Consider the following 20,295-nt stretch of genomic DNA (forward strand, 5'->3'; position numbering starts at 1 on the left):
GAATGACGAGCTGGCAACTTTCCGGTCCTAAAGCTCCCCCGTATATTGCGAGTATCAGAGTCTGATCTCCTACGTGGCCCACTCAGACGTGGACCCCACACCTCCACGTCAGCATACCATTCTTCTTGCCACGTGGTGCCTCCCTATATACTCCCCGCCGCCTCCTCTCCTCTCCTCTCCTCTCCTCTCCTCCTAGAGCTCCCCATATTTTGGCTTCTTTGGACTCGATTGCTCCTCCTCGCATTCCCTCTCGAGCTACGCGTCGAATACTCTTCGGTCACAGGGAAACAGAGTTGGAGAGGGAGGAGTGAGTCCGACCGGGTTCGTCTTCTTTGCTCACGGCTTCTTGTAAGAGCTTCCGCTGGTGGAGTTTGAGTCGAATGGTCTCTAATAACGATGCCCAGTGTCTAGTTTGACGATTACCAAGCTTGGAATTCGCCTCCCCTGTTCTCAAGGTTAGACTTGTTCTTAAGCTTTGGCGTGAGAAAAGAGCAATCTTTCGATTCAATGCTGTCTGAAAAATTTACATGTTTATTTGAAATTCGGAACCAAATTGCAGCTGCAGCAGCAGCAGCAGCAGCAGCAGCATTACTGTCATGGCGACGAAAGGCATCCTGAAGAACAGCCCGTCGGGGAGGGGCGGGAAGCCGCCTTTGGCGCCGCAGCAGCAGCAGCAGGCATCGTCGGGGCCGACGGTGGTTTTCGGGCAGCGGACGGACTCGGGGCGGTTCATCAGCTACTCGCGCGACGACCTCGACAGCGAGGTGAGCAGCGTGGACTACCAGCAGGACTACCACGTCCACATCCCCATGACCCCCGACAACCAGCCCTTCACGGACGACGGCCGCGCCGGCCCCCGCCTCGGCCCCTCCCTCTCCGCCAAGTCCGAGGACTCCTTCGTCTCCGACTCCCTCTTCACCGGCGGCTTCAACACCGCCACCCACGCCCGCGCGATGGACAAGCCCGCCGACCCCTCCCGGGGCGCCGGCGCCGGCGCCAAGTCGACGTGCGCGGTCGACGGCTGCGACAACAAGTTGGCGCGGAACGCCCGCGGGGAGGAGGCGGTCCCCTGCGAATGCGATTTCAGGACATGCGCCGACTGCTTCGCGGACGCGGCGAAGGCGGAAGGCGGGCTCTGCCCCGGGTGCAAGGAGCCGTACAAGACCACGGACTGGGAGGAGGTGGTGGCGGCCGGGTCGGGGAGCATCGCTCGGGCGCTGTCCCTGCGGCCGGCGCCCCCGAGGGGGAAGGCGGAGAGGGGGCTGTCGCTGATGCGGCAGACGACGATGGGCCGGGGGCCCGGGGCCGGGGGCCGGGGCGGGGGCGGCGAATTCGATCATAACCGGTGGCTGTTCGAGACGAAGGGGACGTACGGGTACGGGAACGCCATGTGGCCGGAGGATAATGCGGACGAAGAAGGCGACGGCGACGGCGGCGGAGGGCACGGGCATCCCCAGGAGCTGATGAGCAAGCCGTGGCGGCCCCTCACGCGCAAACTCAAAATCCCCGCAGCAGTAATCAGTCCGTACAGGTACGAGCTAGAATACCGACTGTACGTATATTTATTTCCTTGTCGGCGAATTGGTGTCTCTGCATGCATGCATGTTTCCAGCTACTTCATTTAATTTCTTGGCGATCGCAGGCTCCTGGTGTTCGTGCGCATGGCGGCGCTGGCGTTGTTTCTCGCATGGCGNCATGCATGTTTCCAGCTACTTCATTTAATTTCTTGGCGATCGCAGGCTCCTGGTGTTCGTGCGCATGGCGGCGCTGGCGTTGTTTCTCGCATGGCGCATAACGCACAAGAACGAGGACGCGGTTTGGCTGTGGGGGATGTCCATCGTGTGCGAGCTGTGGTTCGCCTTCTCCTGGCTGCTGGACCAGCTCCCCAAACTCTGCCCCGTCAACCGCGCCGCCGACCTCGCCGTGCTCAAGGAGAAGTTCGAGACCCCGCGCCCCAACAACCCCACCGGCAAGTCCGACCTCCCCGGCATCGACGTCTTCGTCTCCACCGCCGACCCCGACAAGGAGCCCGTCCTCGTCACCGCCAACACCGTCCTCTCCATCCTCGCCGCCGACTACCCCGTCGAGAAGCTCGCTTGCTACCTCTCCGACGACGGCGGCGCCCTCCTCACTTTCGAGGCCATGGCCGAGGCCGCCAACTTCGCCGACCTCTGGGTCCCCTTCTGCCGGAAGCACCGCATCGAGCCGCGGAACCCCGAGAGCTACTTCAGCCTCAAAAGAGACCCTTACAGGAACAAGGTGAAGCAGGACTTCGTCAAGGACCGGAGGAGGATCAAGCGCGAGTACGACGAGTTCAAGGTGCGGATCAACGGCCTTCCGGAGGCCATACGGAGCCGCTCGGACGCGCTCCACGCGCGGGAGGAGATCCAGCAGGCCAAGGCCGGAGGGGACGAGCCCGTCAAGATCCCCAAGGCCACGTGGATGGCGGACGCCACGCACTGGCCCGGGACGTGGCTCCACCCATCGCCGGACCATACTCGCACCGATCACGCCGGGATCATACAGGTAGCCAGCTAGCTAGTAATAAGCTAGTACTTCAAAAAAAAAAAAGAAAAAGAAAAAAAAAAGGGATAATTAATCATCTTCTTAATTTCGATCTTCAATTATTCATCGACACCTCAGTATCACATTAAGTAAGTATTACTTCTTTCTAAATCCCAGGTAATGCTGAAGCCACCGAGCGACGCGCCGATGTACGGGAGCAGCGGCGAGAAGTCGCCGATGGACTTGGGAGAGGTGGACGTGCGGCTGCCGATGCTGGTGTACGTGTCGCGAGAGAAGCGGCCGGGCTACGACCACAACAAGAAGGCGGGGGCGATGAATGCGCTAGTCCGCGCCTCCGCCATCATGTCGAACGGCCCCTTCATTCTCAACTTGGACTGCGACCACTACGTGTACAACTCCCAAGCCCTGCGCGAGGGAATGTGCTTCATGATGGACCGCGGCGGCGACCGCATTTGCTACGTCCAGTTCCCGCAGCGTTTCGAGGGCATCGACCCCTCCGACCGCTACGCCAACCACAACACCGTCTTCTTCGACGTCAACATGCGCGCGCTCGACGGCCTCCAGGGACCTGTCTACGTCGGTACGTAACTAAAATTTCTAATTTCTAATTCTAATTATTAATTAATAATAACCACAACACCTCCCCTTAATTATTATTAGATAGTCATCACTCATCAAGAGAAATAAATTTTTTTTTTTTTTTACTACAATGGAGCAAGCATCATACCATACCATACCATACCATTACCATACATAATTTTTTTTAAAAAAAATAATAATAAATGTAATTAATATAATTCGAACAGGCACCGGCTGCCTCTTTCGCCGCGTCGCGCTCTACGGGTTCGACCCCCCTCGCGCGAAGGAGCACCGCCCCTCCTTCTGCGGCTGCTGCCTCCCGCGGCGCCGTCGCCCCGCGAAGAGAATCTCGGAGGAGACCCGCGCGCTCCGCACGGGAGATACGGAGGAGGAGGAGGCGGAGGAGGAGATGAGCCGGCTGGCGTCGTTCCCGAAGAAGTTCGGGAACTCGAGCTTCCTGATGGACTCCATCCCCGTGGCGGAGTTCCAGGGCCGGCCGCTGGCCGACCACCCGTCGGTGAAGAACGGGCGGCCCGTAGGCGCGCTGACGGTCCCCCGCGAGGTGCTGGACGCGTCGGTGGTGGCGGAGGCGATCAGCGTGGTGTCGTGCTGGTACGAGGAGAAGACGGAGTGGGGCCGGCGCGTGGGGTGGATCTACGGGTCGGTGACGGAGGACGTGGTGACCGGGTACCGCATGCACAACCGGGGGTGGCGGTCGGTGTACTGCGTGACGCAGCAGCGCGACGCCTTCCGCGGGACGGCGCCCATCAACCTGACGGACCGGCTGCACCAGGTGCTGCGGTGGGCGACGGGGTCCGTGGAGATCTTCTTCTCGCGGAACAACGCGCTGTTCGCCAGCCCCAGGATGAAGGCGCTGCAGCGGGTCGCCTACCTGAACGTGGGCATCTACCCCTTCACGTCCGTCTTCCTCGTCGTCTACTGCTTCCTGCCGGCGCTCTCGCTCTTCTCGGGGCAGTTCATCGTGCAGACGCTCAACGTCGCCTTCCTGGCGTACCTGCTGGTCATCACGCTGACGCTGTGCCTGCTGGCGCTGCTGGAGGTGAGGTGGTCCGGGATCGAGCTCGAGGAGTGGTGGCGGAACGAGCAGTTCTGGCTCATCGGCGGGACCAGCGCCCACCTCGCGGCGGTGCTGCAGGGCCTGCTGAAGGTGGTGGCCGGGATAGAGATCTCCTTCACGCTCACGTCCAAGTCGGCCGGGGACGACGTCGACGACGAGTTCGCGGAGCTCTACGCGGTGCGGTGGACGTGGCTGATGGTCCCGCCGCTGGCCATCATCATGGTCAACCTGATCGCCATATGCGTGGGGTTCAGCCGCACCGTCTACAGCGTGATCCCGCAGTGGACCAAGCTGCTGGGCGGGGTGTTCTTCAGCTTCTGGGTGCTGGCGCACCTCTACCCCTTCGCCAAGGGCCTCATGGGCCGGAGGGGCCGAACTCCCACCGTCGTCTACGTCTGGTCCGGCCTCGTCGCCATCACCATCTCCCTCCTCTGGGTCGCCATCAAGCCCCCCTCCGCCAATTCCTCCTCCCAGTCCCAGATCGGCGGCTCTTTCTCCCTCCCTTGATCCTTTCCTTCATGTGTTAGTACTACTATACGTCACATCAATATTACACACACACACTCACAGGCGCGCACACACACACACTCTCTCTCTCTCTCTCTCTCTCTCTCTCTCGCTCTTACAGTACAGAAGAAGAAGAAGAAGAAGAAGAAGAAGAAGAAGAAGGGCCATTATGGGTTGGTTAGTTTCGTTTGCTCAATCCTGATTCATTCAACACAATTTAAGATGGGGAATTTTTCGCTTCTTTAATTTTTTAAAATTTTTTTTTGTTCTTAATTTTAGCTATTGAATTGGGTTTTACTGCAGAGCTAAAAAGCTTAGAATAGTGTTGCTTACTACGCCGTTTGCTAGCTCTTTAATTAGGGTGGATTAATTACAGATTGTAGAAGTTACCGATGTGTGTAATTTGCAACAACTATAGCAAAGTTGAATTGAATTTCGCGTTGTTTTAGTTGGAATTTTAGTTGTTTCGAGCAAGTCCAAGTTTTGATGTAAAAATATTCAATATCGTATAACAGATTTGATTTATTAAGTCCTGATCAAATATAAAGATTTTTATGAGAGAGTTTTACAGAGAAGGTGCACTGTGGAGACTCACTATTAAATCTTCATATGTATGTAGATATATTTCTCACTCTGACCAACATCACTTGCATATCGAACATCCTGTCCTATCATTCCAACTATAACATAACGTTAACTCAAACTTATTACAAGATGTTAAATTATGATACAAGGCTATCCAAAAAGAAAGAGTAACAGGAGCGCGGAACACGCCCACATTTATTGATACACAAAGGGCTCTGAATTGTGTGCATCCACCTCCCAAGATATACCATGGAAGATAAATAAGGCTATAAAGAAAAAAAAAAAACAAAACAAAACAAAACAAAAGAAGTAACACTGGAGCATGTGAGCTCATTCCCCTCCACTCTGACTCCCAGCAGCATTGCATTCCTCGAGCAATGTGATGAGATTATGCTCGGGGGCACTAACTGACGGCAATATAACCCGTCGAGGTTGAACAGATAGAGGCTTGGTTCCACTCGCGCCCGATTCAAGGTGCGACCCTTCCTTCACTACAGGCAAGTCGGCTCGAACTCTCGCCCCAGCTGACGACATCCTTTCTTTCCATATCCTTCCATCCTGGTATCAAAACATCAAACAAGCCACAAATTTTGTTTTAGATAAAATCGGCAAGACATTCAATCAATAGTGCATTAGATGAAATTTAAGTTCATGCTTGAACATTTAAGGGGGAATTTTTTTTTTTTTTGTTCCAACTAGAGCTTCTGCGGGAGGGTCTCTGAGTGGAATTTCTTGACAAAGCACTAACAGCATTTTCCACTAGAATCTCTCCCAAACAGTTTCATTCTGCAGTACAAGCAGTAGCTTTGGAGCTTCAGCCGATGAAGTTGAGAAGCTCATTGAAGCTTCTCGCCATGATGAAATCTCACAATCTACTATAAGAATGAGGGCTTCTTAAGCAACAAAAAAGATGCTAATATTTGATAAAACCTTGAGATGAATTCTTTTCGTTAGTATACACTATCAACTTATCAAAATCGGTGGTCCCTCAATCTGTCAGATATTACAAGTCTAGCCCTTTTAAATGCTTGCTAAAGAATTGGTATACTCTCTGGATAAATAATAATAATAATAATAAAAAATAAAAAATAAAAAAATGTCGATAAGAGGCAACAATCAAGTAGTTGCATGCAAAAGGCAGTGACACCAACCCTATAGCCACCATAAATAAGAAGAATTCACAGAGAAAGAGTTAGATGGAACCGCACTTAGAGAGAATAAATCGATCGACAGGGGTAGAGAGAAAAAGTCGGTTTCCTAATTTATATACTGCAGTTTCTGTAATTCTTTAGCAGCAAGGATGAATGACACTAATATGTGTGAATGATATCAATTATTGTCCGCTTTACACATAATGATGCATCACTATAATGCAAATGAGGAGGGGGGAGGAGGGGTGTTGGGGGGTGGAATCAGTAAATGATGCCCAAAAAAAAAATGCAAAATCCTGATTATGCACGAGGTTTATTTTGAATTTATTACTTCTCAGTGTGCTGATCAGATTAGTTGACATAGTTAGATTTAAATATCTTCAGTTGAATCAAACTATATTATTGCATGGAATCATATCCACTCAGCAAGAAAATTATAAAACTAATGGATTTGATGAAAGCAATCAAAACCGAGTGGACTTAAGAAGCAAACAGACCCAGGACAGAAAAAGAAAAAGAAAAAAGAAAAAAACACGTGAACTTGGCATCTGATCATCATTATAACATAAGGTAATTCACATACATAATATATAATTAAAGTTTTCAAAGCTACAAGCGGACAAAAGCTGCCACAATAGCAAGCTTAGCAGATTTACACAATGTACCAGAGTCACATATGAAGCTCGGATGGGGAAAAATTCAGGAAATCATCAAACATGCTGCAGTTTACAGGAATACTAATCAGACACTGAAAGGGTTTCTGTTTTATGCATCAATTAGCCATTTAAAGAAGGGTAAGAGGTAGTAATTTTGGACCAAAACACTCAACTGATGCCAGTAGATATGTAAGTACTTAAATTTAGGAGGATATCTTAGCAAACGTATACTAAAGAGGAACAATACGCAATCCTTTGTCAGACATAAAGCCTTCAACTTGTAATTTACTTCCTTGCGAGAAAAAAAAAAAGAATCAAATTCTAGGCAATCCATCTGACCATTATAATAAACCACTATCATCCTGCCCACAAAAGAAAGAAAAGAACAACCGCCATGCCGCAACATAAAATCAGTAGACAGCAATCTTACATTTAGTATAGAAGGCTCCGGCAATGGGCATTTAACTGGTTGATCACGGGTAAGAGGTTCAACTGGATGCGCAACGGGCTTAAACTCGACTGCTACTTCGATTCCATGAGAAACAGGAAGAGAAACAGTCACAGGATTGGAATCTCCGACATCTGTATTCTGTGGCAAAGCTTCCCCTACCTCCTGCAGCATGAGAAATTATATCATAGCCAGATACAACAGAATGTTATGCTGAATTATTTAGACAGTAACAAAGAAAATTTAGGGAAACAAGATGTGGGAGATGCAAGCAACTGCTTCAAATGATAGAGTTCGTGATAAGAAGAATTAATAGCTCTTCAGTTAGACAAAAATATGATAGCTGTATACCATGTCTAGCGCTCCTGCAGAAGTGTTGTTCAAGCAAAGCTGTTTAGAGCACCACTAAACTGTTCTCAATTACAATTCCCAAGGGGAAGCAGAAGTTTTAGTTTAGTGCATCTGTTTTTGGAGCTCAAAAAAAGCTCAATCCACTGTCACGCCACAGAAAAAAACTTCGTACTTGTTGTTTACCAAATGCCTGATTGCTACGTCTTGGAACAAGAGATATCTGTTCCAGAAGCAAGCTCGAAACAGGCGCTACATCCTTATGCTACAGCTAGTAAGTTCGATTGAATTAGCAACTAATGATTGGATACAGAACAAATGAAGAACATGTTGTTTTCAGGATGCGTAGAGACGTTACAATATTTCACTACAAACCATTGCATATAATTCTTAGCATGAAATTCTTAGATCCCATCAATTTGTAACATATGATGCTGTTGATTTCAAACAAACAATGGATAGGAGAGAGAAGTATAACAAGTAAAAATGGAGAAAAAAAAGGATTCTCAGATCCACTGAAAAAGATGCAAAGTTCCAGCTTAAAATAGCCTCAAAAACCCCAACACAACCAACATACTATCACAAAATTGCGTATACCAGATACAAATAATAATAATAATACTAATTAAACCCAAATCCAAAGCAAATATCCTAATTCGGGAACCGAAATTAGAAGAGGAAAAGGATGGTTTTGGGTGGATTCGTGATGGCCTTACGAGTGCGCTCTTCGTCCTCCGATGACCACTCCTTCCCGCGGAGAATCGTGAGAAAATCCCCACCATCTCCCCCCTTAATCTCTCTCTCTGTTTTTGTGTGTGTGTGTGTGTATGAGAGAGATAAAGAGAGAGCCCCTTCTCTTCCGTGTGGAGTGGAGGTGGGAAAGAGACGACGATAGAGGAAGGAAAGGGCGGTGACCCACCCAACTCGACCCACCCCAACCAGATAACGGGAATGGTGCGGTACGCTCACCGCCTAGAGCGCTGCGGCGGAGCTGCGGAGGTGAGGATGGCCTTTTAGTTGCGTTGGAATATAAAGATTCGCAATAGCCAATAAAAAAAGGACTTAACTACGGGGTATAAAAAGGAGTAGGACATTACCAAAAAGGTTAATTAATTAATTAAGTAATTAAATCTCTCGTACACGCGGACTAACCACCAGGAATTTGACACGCGGCAAGTTGTGGAAGAAGCGATTGGGTGTTCGGATCGGAACAGCAATGGTTGGGTTACTTCTCCAGGTCTAATGACGTGATGACACGTGTGCCCATTTCTTGTATGATTACTTCATTATTATTTTTTTCTTTTCTCTGCCTGCTAGTACTTTTTCTGTCTTAGGCTGCAGGAGTAAGTCGACGGGAAGGTGTCCTTCACAAGTTTTTAACCACCAATTCCATATATTAGTTTAAAGGAATAATTACTTATATGCCCCTCATATGTTTGAAAATATTTAAATTTTTTTAAAATATTTCTCATATGTTCCATCGGTATTATAAAATATTTTCGCAGTTATCTTCTATTAAGTTAACTTAGACTAAACGTGAATTAAATATTTACCACAGTTTAAAAAAATTAAAATGTCAATTTTGCCCTTAACTTAAAGACAAATAAAAAATGTTGGTGACGGTATATTGAAAAAAATTAAAAGTCAAAATACTTTCTGTGTCCCTGGCTTTAAGGGCAAATAAGAAAGTCAATGATGGTGGAAAGGTATATTTAAAAGGACAAAATAATAATTTTACAGAGATAATAGAGTTAATTAACAGATTTTAACTCTAAGAATATATTAGAAATAGGTTAGAACGTAGAAAGGATATTTTCAATATTAGCCTTCTAAGAGAGATAAATCGAAAAGTCGAAAACTTTTTAAGAGTATATAAGCAATTGCCCCTAGTTTAAATTACTCCAATGGACATGATTTATAGAACTCAAGAGTTCAATTATGCTTCTTTTAAAAGTACAAAATTTTAATACTTATAAAATTTTTGTCATTAGATTTTTTTAATTATTTTTATTTATTAAATTATATTATTCAACGAACCATTCACTCAATTACAGAGAACCACTTTTATTATAACCGTACATTTCTTAATTTAATAACCGAAAACCTATAAGTATTAATGGCTTGATACTTAAAAAGATATAAGAACTCAATTATTATATATATAGAGAGAGAAAGAGATATGAGCTGGAATACTATTAATAGTATTTGAAATTTTTTATTATTAATTATTTAGCTGTTAGATCTATACTTTAATCATATCCATTANACGACCGAAGCGAAGGCGGGGAGGAGACCGAAGCGAAGGCAGAGGCGGAAAAGTCCCCGGGGGAGGGGACGCCGCGCCGTACGGAAGAGGAGGAAAAAGTCGCAGGGGACTCCGCCGGATGCGGGGAGAGCTCTATTCGGTTGCCAAATAGAAGTTTATATAAATAAATGGTTTCAAAATCAGTTCTAAGCCTACTTTTCAGTAGGAAATTTTTGGTGACATGATTACAGTGCAATGAACCTGGCTAATCCAAGACAACGAACCTGGACAACAATCACGGATGTTGCTTCTACTATCCCACCCAAATGCACCAAACTCCCGTTCTAAATATTCAACCTCGCATCAAATTAAGCCAGTTTTATTCTTTTGAAAAAAATATAGCATGTTATTCACTTTCTTCATTGGAAAAAATAAATTAAGTTATAAAAATAAGACAATCACTATAACAGAATTAGGTTATAGGGACACATATTTGGAACACTTTTGAGTAAGTGTCCCATTTATGCTAAAATTTAAAAAAACATCTACTAATGCCTAAATATAAAGCCCAATCCAACCAAAAATAAAAGATTACTCTACTCAACCCACCACACCCAGTTCATTTGGCCCGATTACAAATAGAAAAGAAAAAAAAAAATCAATTACTATCTTTTCTTCTCTCTTCACTCAATCCACTGAAATTCTAGACGAAGAGCCTTTCCTGTCGTCTTCCTCCGCCACCGCAGTCAACGAGATAGAGTTTTGGCTGTTGCTAAATGCTTAAATAAGTGTTAGTAAATTAGCAGCACTTTTTTAGGTTATAGCGACACTCTTTAACTGTCACTATATACCTAGCGACCCCACATATAGCAACACTTTTTAAAAGTGTCGGTAATTTTAGCTAGCAGCACTTTTTTGACATGTACCTACATTTAAAAGTGTCGCTATAGACCGTTTTTGTTGTAGTGAATACATGTCTCGAACGGGGTGAAAAAAAAAAAAAAAACCCACACATTGATTTGTAAGCCGTTAATCTCCAGATACAAGAAGTGAATTAAGCCGATTTTATTGGCTCCAAATAGTTAAGTTTCATAGAACGATTTTTCTTTTTTTTTAAAAAAAAAATGTTGGCCAATTTGCATAAAAAATTCACTTATTTTGGGCTTTTGCAAAATCGGGCCACCTTTTTCATTTTTGCAGATTCGGTCCGCTTTTTCAGCAAACTGACCAAAATACCCTTATTACTTTTTCTCTTTCCTCTTTCTCTCTCTTCTTCGTTCTCTCGTTCTTTTTTTTTCCCGCCGGAAAAAAAAAACGAAGCCCAGGCGGAGCAATTTTTTTTTTCTCTTTTTCTTTTTCTTCTTCTTCTTCCTCCTGCTGGAGCACCTTTTTTTTTTTTTTCCCTCTTCTTCTTCTTCTTCTTCTTCTTCTTCTTCCCTCCTCGTGACCGACTGTTCGAGTCTTGGCTCCACCCAGCCCAGTACCGCACCCGCCTCTGCAAGGACGAGACCGGCTGCGCCCGCCGCGTCTGCTTCTTCGCCCACAAGCCCGACGAGCTCCGCGCCGTCAACCCCTCCCTCGCCTCCGTCTCCGCCGGCCTCGCCCTCCCCTCCCCTCGCTCCTCCAACGATGCCGCCGCCCTCATCCTCTTCCAGCAGCAGCAGCAGCAGACCCTGCCGCCGCCGTCGTCGTCATCCCCCTGCTCGTGCTGCGCCCGGCGGAGCTCCACCCACGGCTCCGCTCCGCAGGCCGCGTGCACCGTTAATGGTGTAATTACACCATTACACCATTAATGGTGTAACCATTATACCATTAATGGTGTAATTACACCATTACAGCGGTGTAATGGTGTAATTATACCATTAATGGTGTAATGGTGCACCATTACACCATTATGAAGAACCCGGCCAGCCGGGACAGCGAGCGCCCGCGCGAGCCCGCCGGGTCGACGTGCGCCTCCTCCGCGGCGACGGCGACGGAGAGAGAGGCGTTGGCGTGCACCGGCCGACCTCGAGCTCGGCCGACCCCGACCTTCCCCACGCCTCCGCTCGATCCCGACGCCCGCAGGCCGCCGCGTGCACCTGCCCCGTGCGTGCCGCGGCGCCCCCCGAGCTCCGCGGCAGAGCTTGGCAGAGCTCGGCTCGGGGAAATTGTTGTTCTTTGTATCATTAATTATTACAATAAACAGTTGCTATAATGTAAGGTGGTTGAACTGCTTTTGGGTGTTGTTTTTCTTTATTGTAATTATTATATGCATAGAGATTGATGTAGCTACCTAATCTTCTCGGGTGTGGTGAATATTATCACAATTCAATTATTCTTTTTGACCTGCTATGTTGTGTTCTCATAATCAACATTTGGAGTGGGTTGGTGTATAAATTGGTTTACCTAATGTATTTAATCTCTCTCTCTCTCTCTCTCTCTCTCTCTCTCTAAAATATTGCTTAAACAATGTGTGAAAAATCTTAGCTTTCAAAAGTAATTGCCTTGGCGATAATTCCAAATATTGAAATATTGTTTGACGGGATCATCCGCGACCTCCTGAGCAGCGCGACGCCCGCGGTGTCGATCCCGCAGCCCGGCGGATCTCGAGCGCGGCGGCGGCGGCGGGGGGCGGCCGCGGCGAACGAGGCCGCGGGAGGCCACGGCGGGGCCGATGAGGGGGCGGCGTCGGCGGCGGTAGCAGCGGCGGCGAAGCTCTGCCGCGCCGACGGTGCCCCCGAGCCGAGCTCTGCCGAGCTCTGCCGCGGAGCTCGGATGGCGCCGCGGCACGCACGGGGCCGTTTCACGCGGCGGCCTGCGGGTGTCGAGATCGAGCGGACGCGCGGGGGAGGTCGTGGTCGGCCGGTGCATGCCAACGCCTCCCTCTCCGTCGTCATCGCCGCGGAGGAGACGCACGTCGACCCGGCGGCCTCGCACGGGCGCTCGCTGTCCCGGCTGGCCGGGTTCTTCATAATGGTGTAATGGTGCACCATTACACCATTAATGGTGTAATTACACCATTACACCGCTGTAATGGTGTAATTACACCATTAATGGTGTAATGGTTACACCATTAATGGTGTAATTTCACCATTAATGGTGTAATGGTGCACCATTACACCACTAATGGTGAAATTACACCATTACACTATTAATGGTGGTGTAATGGTGTAATTACACCATTAACGGTGCACGCGGCCCGCGGAGCGGAGCCGCGGGTGGAGCTCCGCCGGGCGCAGCACGAGGAGGGCGCGGCAGAGCTCGGCTCGGGAACGCGCGGCGCCGGCGCCGGCGCCGGTTGCGCCCTCGCGGCGGTGGTCGGGCTCGAGGTCAGCGCGGGGGAGGTCGACGAGGAAGTAGAGCTTCCCCGGCTTGAGTGGGGCGTCGGGGTCGAGCGGTCGGGCTCCGTGGCGAGGCCGGAAGTCGCCGTGCGCGCTACGTGCTCTTACAGGAAGAAAAAGAAGAAGAAGAAGAAGAAGAAGAAGAGGGAAAAAAAAAAAAAAAGCTCCAGCAGGAGGAAGAAGAAGAAGAAAAAGAAAAAGAGAAAAAAAAATGCTCCTGCAGGAAGAAGAAGAAGAAGAAGAAGAAGAGCCCGCCTGGCGGTGCTCCGGCCGTGCTCCGTGGCGAGGCCGGAAATTGCCGTGCGCGCCACGTGCTCTTACAGGAAGAAAAAGAAGAAGAAGAAGAAGAAGAGGGAAAAAAAAAAAAAGCTCCAGCAGGAGGAAGAAGAAGAAGAAAAAGAAAAAGAGAAAAAAATTTGCTCCTGCAGGAAGAAGAAGAAGAAGAAGAAGAAGAAGAAGAGGGAAAAAAAAAAAAAAAAACTCCAGCAGGAGGAACAAGAAGAAGAAAAAGAAAAAGAGAAAAAAAATTGCTCCTGCAGGAAGAAGAAGAAGAAGAAGAGCCCGCCTGGCGGTGCTCCGGCCGTCGCTTTTTTTTTTCGGCGAAAAAAAAAAAGGAACGAGAGAACGAAGAGGAGAGAGAAAGAGGAAAGAGAAAAAATAATAAGGGTATTTTGGTCCGTTTGCTGAAAAAGCGGACCGAATTTGCAAAAACGAAAAAGGTGGCCCGGTTTTGCAAAAGTCCAAAATAAGTGAATTTTTTATGCAAATTGGCCAAAAAGGTTTGCTAATTATTTAGCACGTATATGATACGACACAATTACTTCATTAATTTTGGGAAAAACTTCAAAAACCCCCCCTGTGGTTTCGCACTTTCTCACTATAGTACGATTTGGTTTAAAATGTATCAATCTGCCCCCCTGTGGTTTCATTTTTATCTTTTCGGAAGCTTTTTCGTTAACATTTCGTTAAATTATATACAAAAAACTTCAGATAACCATCTATATTTATCGAATATTCACTTTAGTATCTTTTAATTTTAACTTTGTCACTGATTTAAGAAAAAAAAATAATAAAATTGATAACAAAAAGAGAAAAACGAAACCACAGGGGGGCAAATTGATACGTTTTAAACCACAGGGNAGGAAGAAGAAGAAGAGCCCGCCTAGCGGTGCTCCGGCCGTCGCTTTTTTTTTTCGGCGAAAAAAAAAAAAGGAACGAGAGAACGAAGAGGAGAGAGAAAGAGGAAAGAGAAAAAGTAATAAGGGTATTTTGGTCAGTTTGCTGAAAAAGCGGACCGAATTTGCAAAAACGAAAAAGGTGGCCCGGTTTTGCAAAAGCCCAAAATAAATGGATTTTTTATGCAAATTGGCCAAATATATTCATTTATCCCAATTATGTGAGGAAAACCAATTCAATCTTTTTGTTTTTTTTCCTCTGTCCAGATGCTTAAAATTTGTTAACTTTTTCTGTAAGATAAAAAAAGTTTATTTGTATCCGATCATTTATTAAACCGGATCGGATCGACCAAATCGGATCGGATCGTATTTCTCGTACACCTATTTAAACGGACCCTTTTCGCTCACCTCGGCACTACGAGCGAAAAACGTGTAAAAGAGAACCAAAACCCTCCTCTCATCCACCATCCACTCTACGAGCTTCGCCTCTTCTTTCGCCATTTCCCCGTCTCTGCTTCGTCTTAACCCTAAAAGGCCCAATGTATCGAGGAGCGATTGCGCCGAGAATAAGAGACCCTTATCCCCGATTCGAAGTAGCGATGTTGAGTTCGATCGAATCCAGCGACGAAGAATGAGATTGTCGATGAATCCATGAACCGATCGATTTTCAGGGTTAGAAGAGGGTAATGGAGGAGACGCATTGGATATTGCTGTAACTCCGATGTATATTTTGGTGAGCATCGCTTGATTATTGATGCTTATGGTGTGCATTTCTTTCTTTTTATCTCAGATTCGTGCATTTAATCTATGATTTTAGGTTGATTTTGTGTGTTCTTGTTCCTACATGCATGAGAAACACTTTTATTTGGTCTTCGTGCGCTCACGCATACGTCATTAAGGGTAATTAATAGAATTTGTCGAATAATTCAATTTTCCATAGGCACAAAAAAAAAATGCTAATATGTTACAGGTTGGATTAGTTCTATGTTATATCTCAAACTTTATATCTCTTTATTGTAAATTATTATTTTAGAATTTAGGCGTTGTTATATTGACTTCTGATACATCAAGAGTTTGTGCATTGGCCATATGAACACACTTTAGTTTCTTTATTCAGACCCTTTTAATCAATGCCATCACTTAGTTTGTTATATTTTTCGTCTTTTTATTTTTTTTTTTATTGTCCCGGAAAAAATGAGCTGAGAATAATGAAGTCATGGTGATTGCGTAGATAGATTAGTTGACGCGCACAATGAACTAATGTTTTCATAGCTGAGAACAATGAACTAATGTTTTCACAGCTGCAAATTAGCTAGTGATTCTGTCTAAGAATTGCCTAAACTTTTATTAAAATTCATCAGCTAACCATTCATGTCACTATTGATGCTTAGTCCGATCTTTTTTGCATGCAAAACTCATTTTTGCTTGCAGTACATGGTAATACTAAATACTCGCGGCTTTAGGAATATACACTTGTTAAAAATTTGTAGAGGCATGATGTGAGTTATTCAGAATATTTTGTCAGGTTATATATACTACTAATATGAGCAATTATCCTCTCTTTAACTTAATTAGGGGTAGAATGGGCCGATGGTTTGTGTTCATGCTGGGCTTTGGGCTCTTAAAACCCTGAGCTTAACTAACGAGTCTGAAAAGGAAAAGGACTTATTTGGGCTTGGCCAACCCAACCGGAATCCCAGCTTATCTGCTTGTCCAAGTATTTATGTTTCGTTTTACGTCCACATTCATGTTGTGTTCAGTTCCTATATTTTATTTTAGTTTTTAGTATGTTGAACGTGTAGAGAATCACATTGTTTCTGGAAGAATACTCGTTTTATTGCCTGAAGATTAATTGATTAACTCTGCACCATGCTAAGTTTAGACAGGATCCTGCTAAAAACAGTCTGATTATTATTTGGGCTTTCGAGCCTCTTTTTTTTGTTTGAAGAATTTTGGGCCTTAGAGCAGCCCAAAGCCCGTAATTTGATTTTCGGTGCCACGCTGGGGCTTCGGGTGGCTCGAAATGACCGTCAACTTAACTTGCTAGCTCTGGTGCTTTTCTTGCAGGAATCAAAGCTTTAATGAGGTTGCTTCGGAGGTTCGAAGAAGAGAAATTAGCCTCTTATCTCTATGCATGCAATTGTTGCTTCTGTAATCTCTGCACTCCGGGGTTTCCGCTAAGAGAGGCAAATTCGAAGTCCCCACTCTATGTCAACAATGTTGGTGGGTGTATTAAGGTATTACTTCTTTGCCACCTCCAGTGAGAAATTCCGAGTTTGAAGTTATGCGATCAGCTCATCCGTACAAACTTGACTTGCTGCTAATTCTCAGTGATTTTGTTAAATTCAACTGTTCTGAATCCTTTCTCGGTGAATAGAATTGTTGTTAAATTACTGTTTAGCTGATAGCTAATTAAGAGAGTTATTAATTAGCACTGCTAATACAGACAATCATGCGTAATATAACATATCAGACAAGTTATGTTATGTTATATATATAATTCGATGGTATTTCTAAGAAGAAATATATGTGATAATTCAATGCATGGTATTGGTAGGTCATACCGCCGACCTCTTTTGGTCTGTGCAGATCCAAAGCCAGGAGATGATTGAATACATCAAAAACTCTCTCCTCTCCTCCCTCGAAAACTATGGCTCATGACCGCGGGGCTCGTCAGATTCGGAATGCCAAATACAAGCTCTCTATCTCTTGCGTCACGTGCAAGTTTTGCAGCAGCTTTCCCCCCTCCGCTCCGAACCGGTTCCCTTTGCGAGCAAGAAGACAGACTCGCTCAGCTGTTGCGCACAACGAGGTCCGATCACCGAACGGTAGGCATTCTCCCTCCCATGTTTTTTTTTTTTTTTTTTTTTTGTTAGTACTCAACCCATCCTACCCACCCACCCATAAGAAATGCTCTGTTTAAAGCACAAGCCCACAAAAAGAAAACAGGATGAAATAAGAAGGACAAAAAAAAAAAAAAAAGAAAAAAGAAAAAAAGAAGAAGAAGCACAACTGCAAGTCGGTGGCTCCGTTCTAATTAAAGCTTCAAAACTTTCTTTTATTACTCCTCTAATTATTAAATTGTTGATATTGAGAAATAAGCTCGAAATAATAAAGAAAGAAAGAAAAAAAGGGGATAAAAAAAACATCATTCTAATAATTCTAGTCTTAGTCTTAATCTTAATCTAATCTCTAGCGAGGCGCGAGCGAGCGAGTAGATTACAGCGCCGAGAACCAAAGTAGTGTGTAGTAGTGTAGCAGTAGTAGTAGTAGTAGTAGTAGTAGTCGTAGTCGTAGTGGTACGACGATATGTAGGAGCAGATCAGATCCGGCCAGCGGCTGATTCAGGCCCGATTGTTGGTTGGTTGAAAAGAAAGAAAGAAGAAAAAGGAAATAGAAAAGGAAGAATCAATCAGGCGGCGGCGGGCGTGGCGGGGCCGAAGGGCTTCTGGAGCAGGGCGGTGAGGTAGACGTCGGCGTTCTTGAGGCCGGCGGGGTCGGTCTTGTCGGCGACGGCCCACTTGATGGTGCGGTAGCCGAGGCGGGCGAGGATGGGGGCGTAGAGGGGGTGGAGGTCGATCCGCCTGCAGGAGAAGTGGTCGATCCAGAGGAAGGCGCCGGGGCGGAGGACGCGGTCGGCGTCGTAGAGGAGGAACTCGAGGACGGGGGCGGGGATCCAGCGGTTGACGGCGTGGCCGGTGCGGACGAGGTCGAGGACGGCGTCGGCGACGGGGAAGCGCTGCTGGAGCGGGGCGTGGAGCGGGACGAGGCCGCGGAGGGCGGCGGCCTGGGAGTAAGGGGCGCCGAGGTTCATGGTGGTCGTCAGCACGGTGGCGTTGGCGAGGAGGCGGAGGCGCGCGGCCAGGGTGCCGGTGCCGCCGCCCACGTCGAGGGCGAGGCGGATGGGGGCGGCGCCGTGGGAGCGGGCGAGGCGGAGGAGCTGCGGGAGGGTGAGGTCGAGGGTGGAGCGGGTGGACATGAAGCGCGCGGCCTCGGTGCGGGCGAGGTCGAAGCCGAGGGCGGCGGCGGCGGGGAGGCAGGAGAAGGAGCGGCAGGGCGAGGCGCGGGGCCAGAGGACGGCGGAGTCCGGGAGGGGCGCCGCGGGGAAGGGGTGGGAGGGGAGGAGGGAGGCCGGGAGGGCCCTGGGGACGGTCGGGGAGAAGCAGCGCCGGCGGGGGAGGGGCTGGCAGCCGCGGAGGAGGAGGGGCTCGGCCACGGAGAGGAGGTCGTCGGGGCAGGCCGAGAAGGGCGTGTAGTTCATGTAGCGCCGGAGGAGGTCCGGCTGGTCGGAGCACGCCGACCCGATGGGGCCGCCGACGCGGGAGTAGAGCAGGAGCTCTGGAGGCGCGGATGCTGCTGATGCTGCGGATGTAGTAGTAGAGGCGAGGGAGAGGGAGCGGAGGTGGGTGATGGTGGCGCGGATGGTGTAGANACGACGGCAAGGAGAAGGGGGAGGAGGAGGAGGAGGACATGCGGGTGGAGGAGAGGTGGTAGAGGGAGAGGATGTTGGCGGCCACCATGGCCAGTAGGAGGAGGAGGTTGAGCCCCATCCCCACTCCCATTCTCTCCTTCCTCATCCCTCACCACTGCTGCTCCGCCTGCTTCTAGGCTGCTTGCTACTGGTGTGAACGAGATATGTATGAAAGTTGATCCGGCGGGGTACAAAAATGAGCTGTCTAGTCTGTCTAGGTCACTCGACAGGAATTCATTCTCATTTATTATTATTATTATTATTTACAACAGTCAACAAGTGCGCTCTCTTATTAAGTTTTGCCTAGATGGGGTTGAAATAGTAGGAACTCTTTTTAACATAAAATAAAGCTTTTACTGTGTTCACATATATGATTATATTATATCGTATGCTACTGAAGGATAGGGGTGGAAACGAGCCGTGCTTGAGCGAGCTTATCTCGGCTCAAATTCGACTTGAAATTAATTTCGAATTTAAATTTAAGCTTAAGCTTGATTTAAAATTAATTCGAGCCGAGCTCGAGCGAACCTAATTTCAAGTCGAGCGAGCTCAAGCCCTAAACGAGTTGGTTGAAATTCTCAACATTATACGATCAATAATTTAATCTGTATAGAACATTATCTATAATTTAATACAAAAATATGTCTAATAGTTCAAAGTATAAAATAATTATATAAAATATAGTATTATAATATAAAAAAAAATAATTAATGAGTTGAATTTCTAATTTTTTCAGTCTCACATGTCTTTTCTTTCGCCTTTAATCTCTATATTATTCATTTTCATTTATGCAGTCAAAAATAAATAAATTATATAGATAAATATTGGATTAAACTATCCAATCATATATAACTAAAATATATCCGACTCACTTATTAGACTCAAATCAATTTTAACTCGGTTATAACAACCGGGTATTTTTGTTTGGGTTATCTGTTTATTTTCTCGTTTTAAAATGATTTAAATACATAAAAAAGAAAGAAAGAAAGAAAGAAAGAAAGAAAGTGTTTCGAGATTTAAAAGTTATACAAAGAGAGAAAGAGAAAAAGACAGAGAGTGGGATTCACCGGTTTGGCCATCGGGAGATTCAATGGTTCATTGTAGTATACGGGCGGCAACGGATAGAACAATAATTAACATACGAACTCTTTTATATGTTTTATAAAAATTTCTTTTTTTAATAATAAGTATATTTTAAAATTA

The 20,295-nt window shown here is 46.7% G+C and overlaps 3 protein-coding genes and 1 pseudogene across 3 annotated transcripts; 2 read left to right on the forward strand and 2 right to left on the reverse strand.

Moving 5' to 3' along the window:
• LOC109714241 (cellulose synthase-like protein D1) lies at positions 346-5,138 on the forward strand. Its single transcript, XM_020238763.1, has 5 exons — positions 346-455; positions 560-1,531; positions 1,740-2,526; positions 2,683-3,106; positions 3,333-5,138. Exons 2-5 carry the CDS (start codon positions 597-599, stop codon positions 4,688-4,690), a joined length of 3,504 nt encoding a protein of 1,167 aa, XP_020094352.1. The 5' UTR covers positions 346-455; positions 560-596; the 3' UTR covers positions 4,691-5,138.
• LOC109714240 lies at positions 5,338-8,897 on the reverse strand. Its single transcript, XM_020238762.1, has 3 exons — positions 8,595-8,897; positions 7,513-7,695; positions 5,338-5,833 (listed from the first exon to the last, which is right to left on the reverse strand). The coding sequence occupies exons 1-3, from the start codon at positions 8,658-8,660 to the stop codon at positions 5,606-5,608; spliced, it is 477 nt and encodes a 158-aa protein (XP_020094351.1). The 5' UTR covers positions 8,661-8,897; the 3' UTR covers positions 5,338-5,605.
• On the forward strand, positions 16,188-17,769 carry LOC109713945. The gene is made up of 3 exons (XM_020238258.1): positions 16,188-16,338; positions 16,689-16,858; positions 17,179-17,769. Exons 1-3 carry the CDS (start codon positions 16,212-16,214, stop codon positions 17,227-17,229), a joined length of 348 nt encoding a protein of 115 aa, XP_020093847.1. The 5' UTR covers positions 16,188-16,211; the 3' UTR covers positions 17,230-17,769.
• On the reverse strand, positions 17,659-19,511 carry LOC109713944 (annotated as a pseudogene).

This window comes from Ananas comosus, linkage group 8 (assembly GCF_001540865.1).
Source record: "Ananas comosus cultivar F153 linkage group 8, ASM154086v1, whole genome shotgun sequence".
In the NCBI taxonomy this organism is placed as follows: Eukaryota; Viridiplantae; Streptophyta; class Magnoliopsida; order Poales; family Bromeliaceae; genus Ananas; species Ananas comosus.

Excerpts from the sequence above, each read along its gene's own strand:
- LOC109714241 (XM_020238763.1), top strand. The coding sequence starts at position 597 with ATGGCGACGAAAGGCATCCTGAAGAACAGCCCGTCGGGGAGGGGCGGG. Across the intron at positions 1,532-1,739 it reads GCAGTAATCAGTCCGTACAG|GCTCCTGGTGTTCGTGCGCA; the intron begins GTACGAGCTAGA and ends TGGCGATCGCAG. Across the intron at positions 2,527-2,682 it reads ATCACGCCGGGATCATACAG|GTAATGCTGAAGCCACCGAG; the intron begins GTAGCCAGCTAG and ends TCTAAATCCCAG.
- LOC109714240 (XM_020238762.1), bottom strand. The coding sequence starts at position 8,660 with ATGGTGGGGATTTTCTCACGATTCTCCGCGGGAAGGAGTGGTCATCGG. Across the intron at positions 7,696-8,594 it reads GGAGGACGAAGAGCGCACTC|GAGGTAGGGGAAGCTTTGCC; the intron begins GTAAGGCCATCA and ends CTCATGCTGCAG. Across the intron at positions 5,834-7,512 it reads CGGAGCCTTCTATACTAAAT|GATGGAAGGATATGGAAAGA; the intron begins GTAAGATTGCTG and ends TTTTGATACCAG.
- LOC109713945 (XM_020238258.1), top strand. The coding sequence starts at position 16,212 with ATGGTTTGTGTTCATGCTGGGCTTTGGGCTCTTAAAACCCTGAGCTTA. Across the intron at positions 16,339-16,688 it reads CAGCTTATCTGCTTGTCCAA|GAATCAAAGCTTTAATGAGG; the intron begins GTATTTATGTTT and ends CTTTTCTTGCAG. Across the intron at positions 16,859-17,178 it reads ATGTTGGTGGGTGTATTAAG|GTCATACCGCCGACCTCTTT; the intron begins GTATTACTTCTT and ends TGGTATTGGTAG.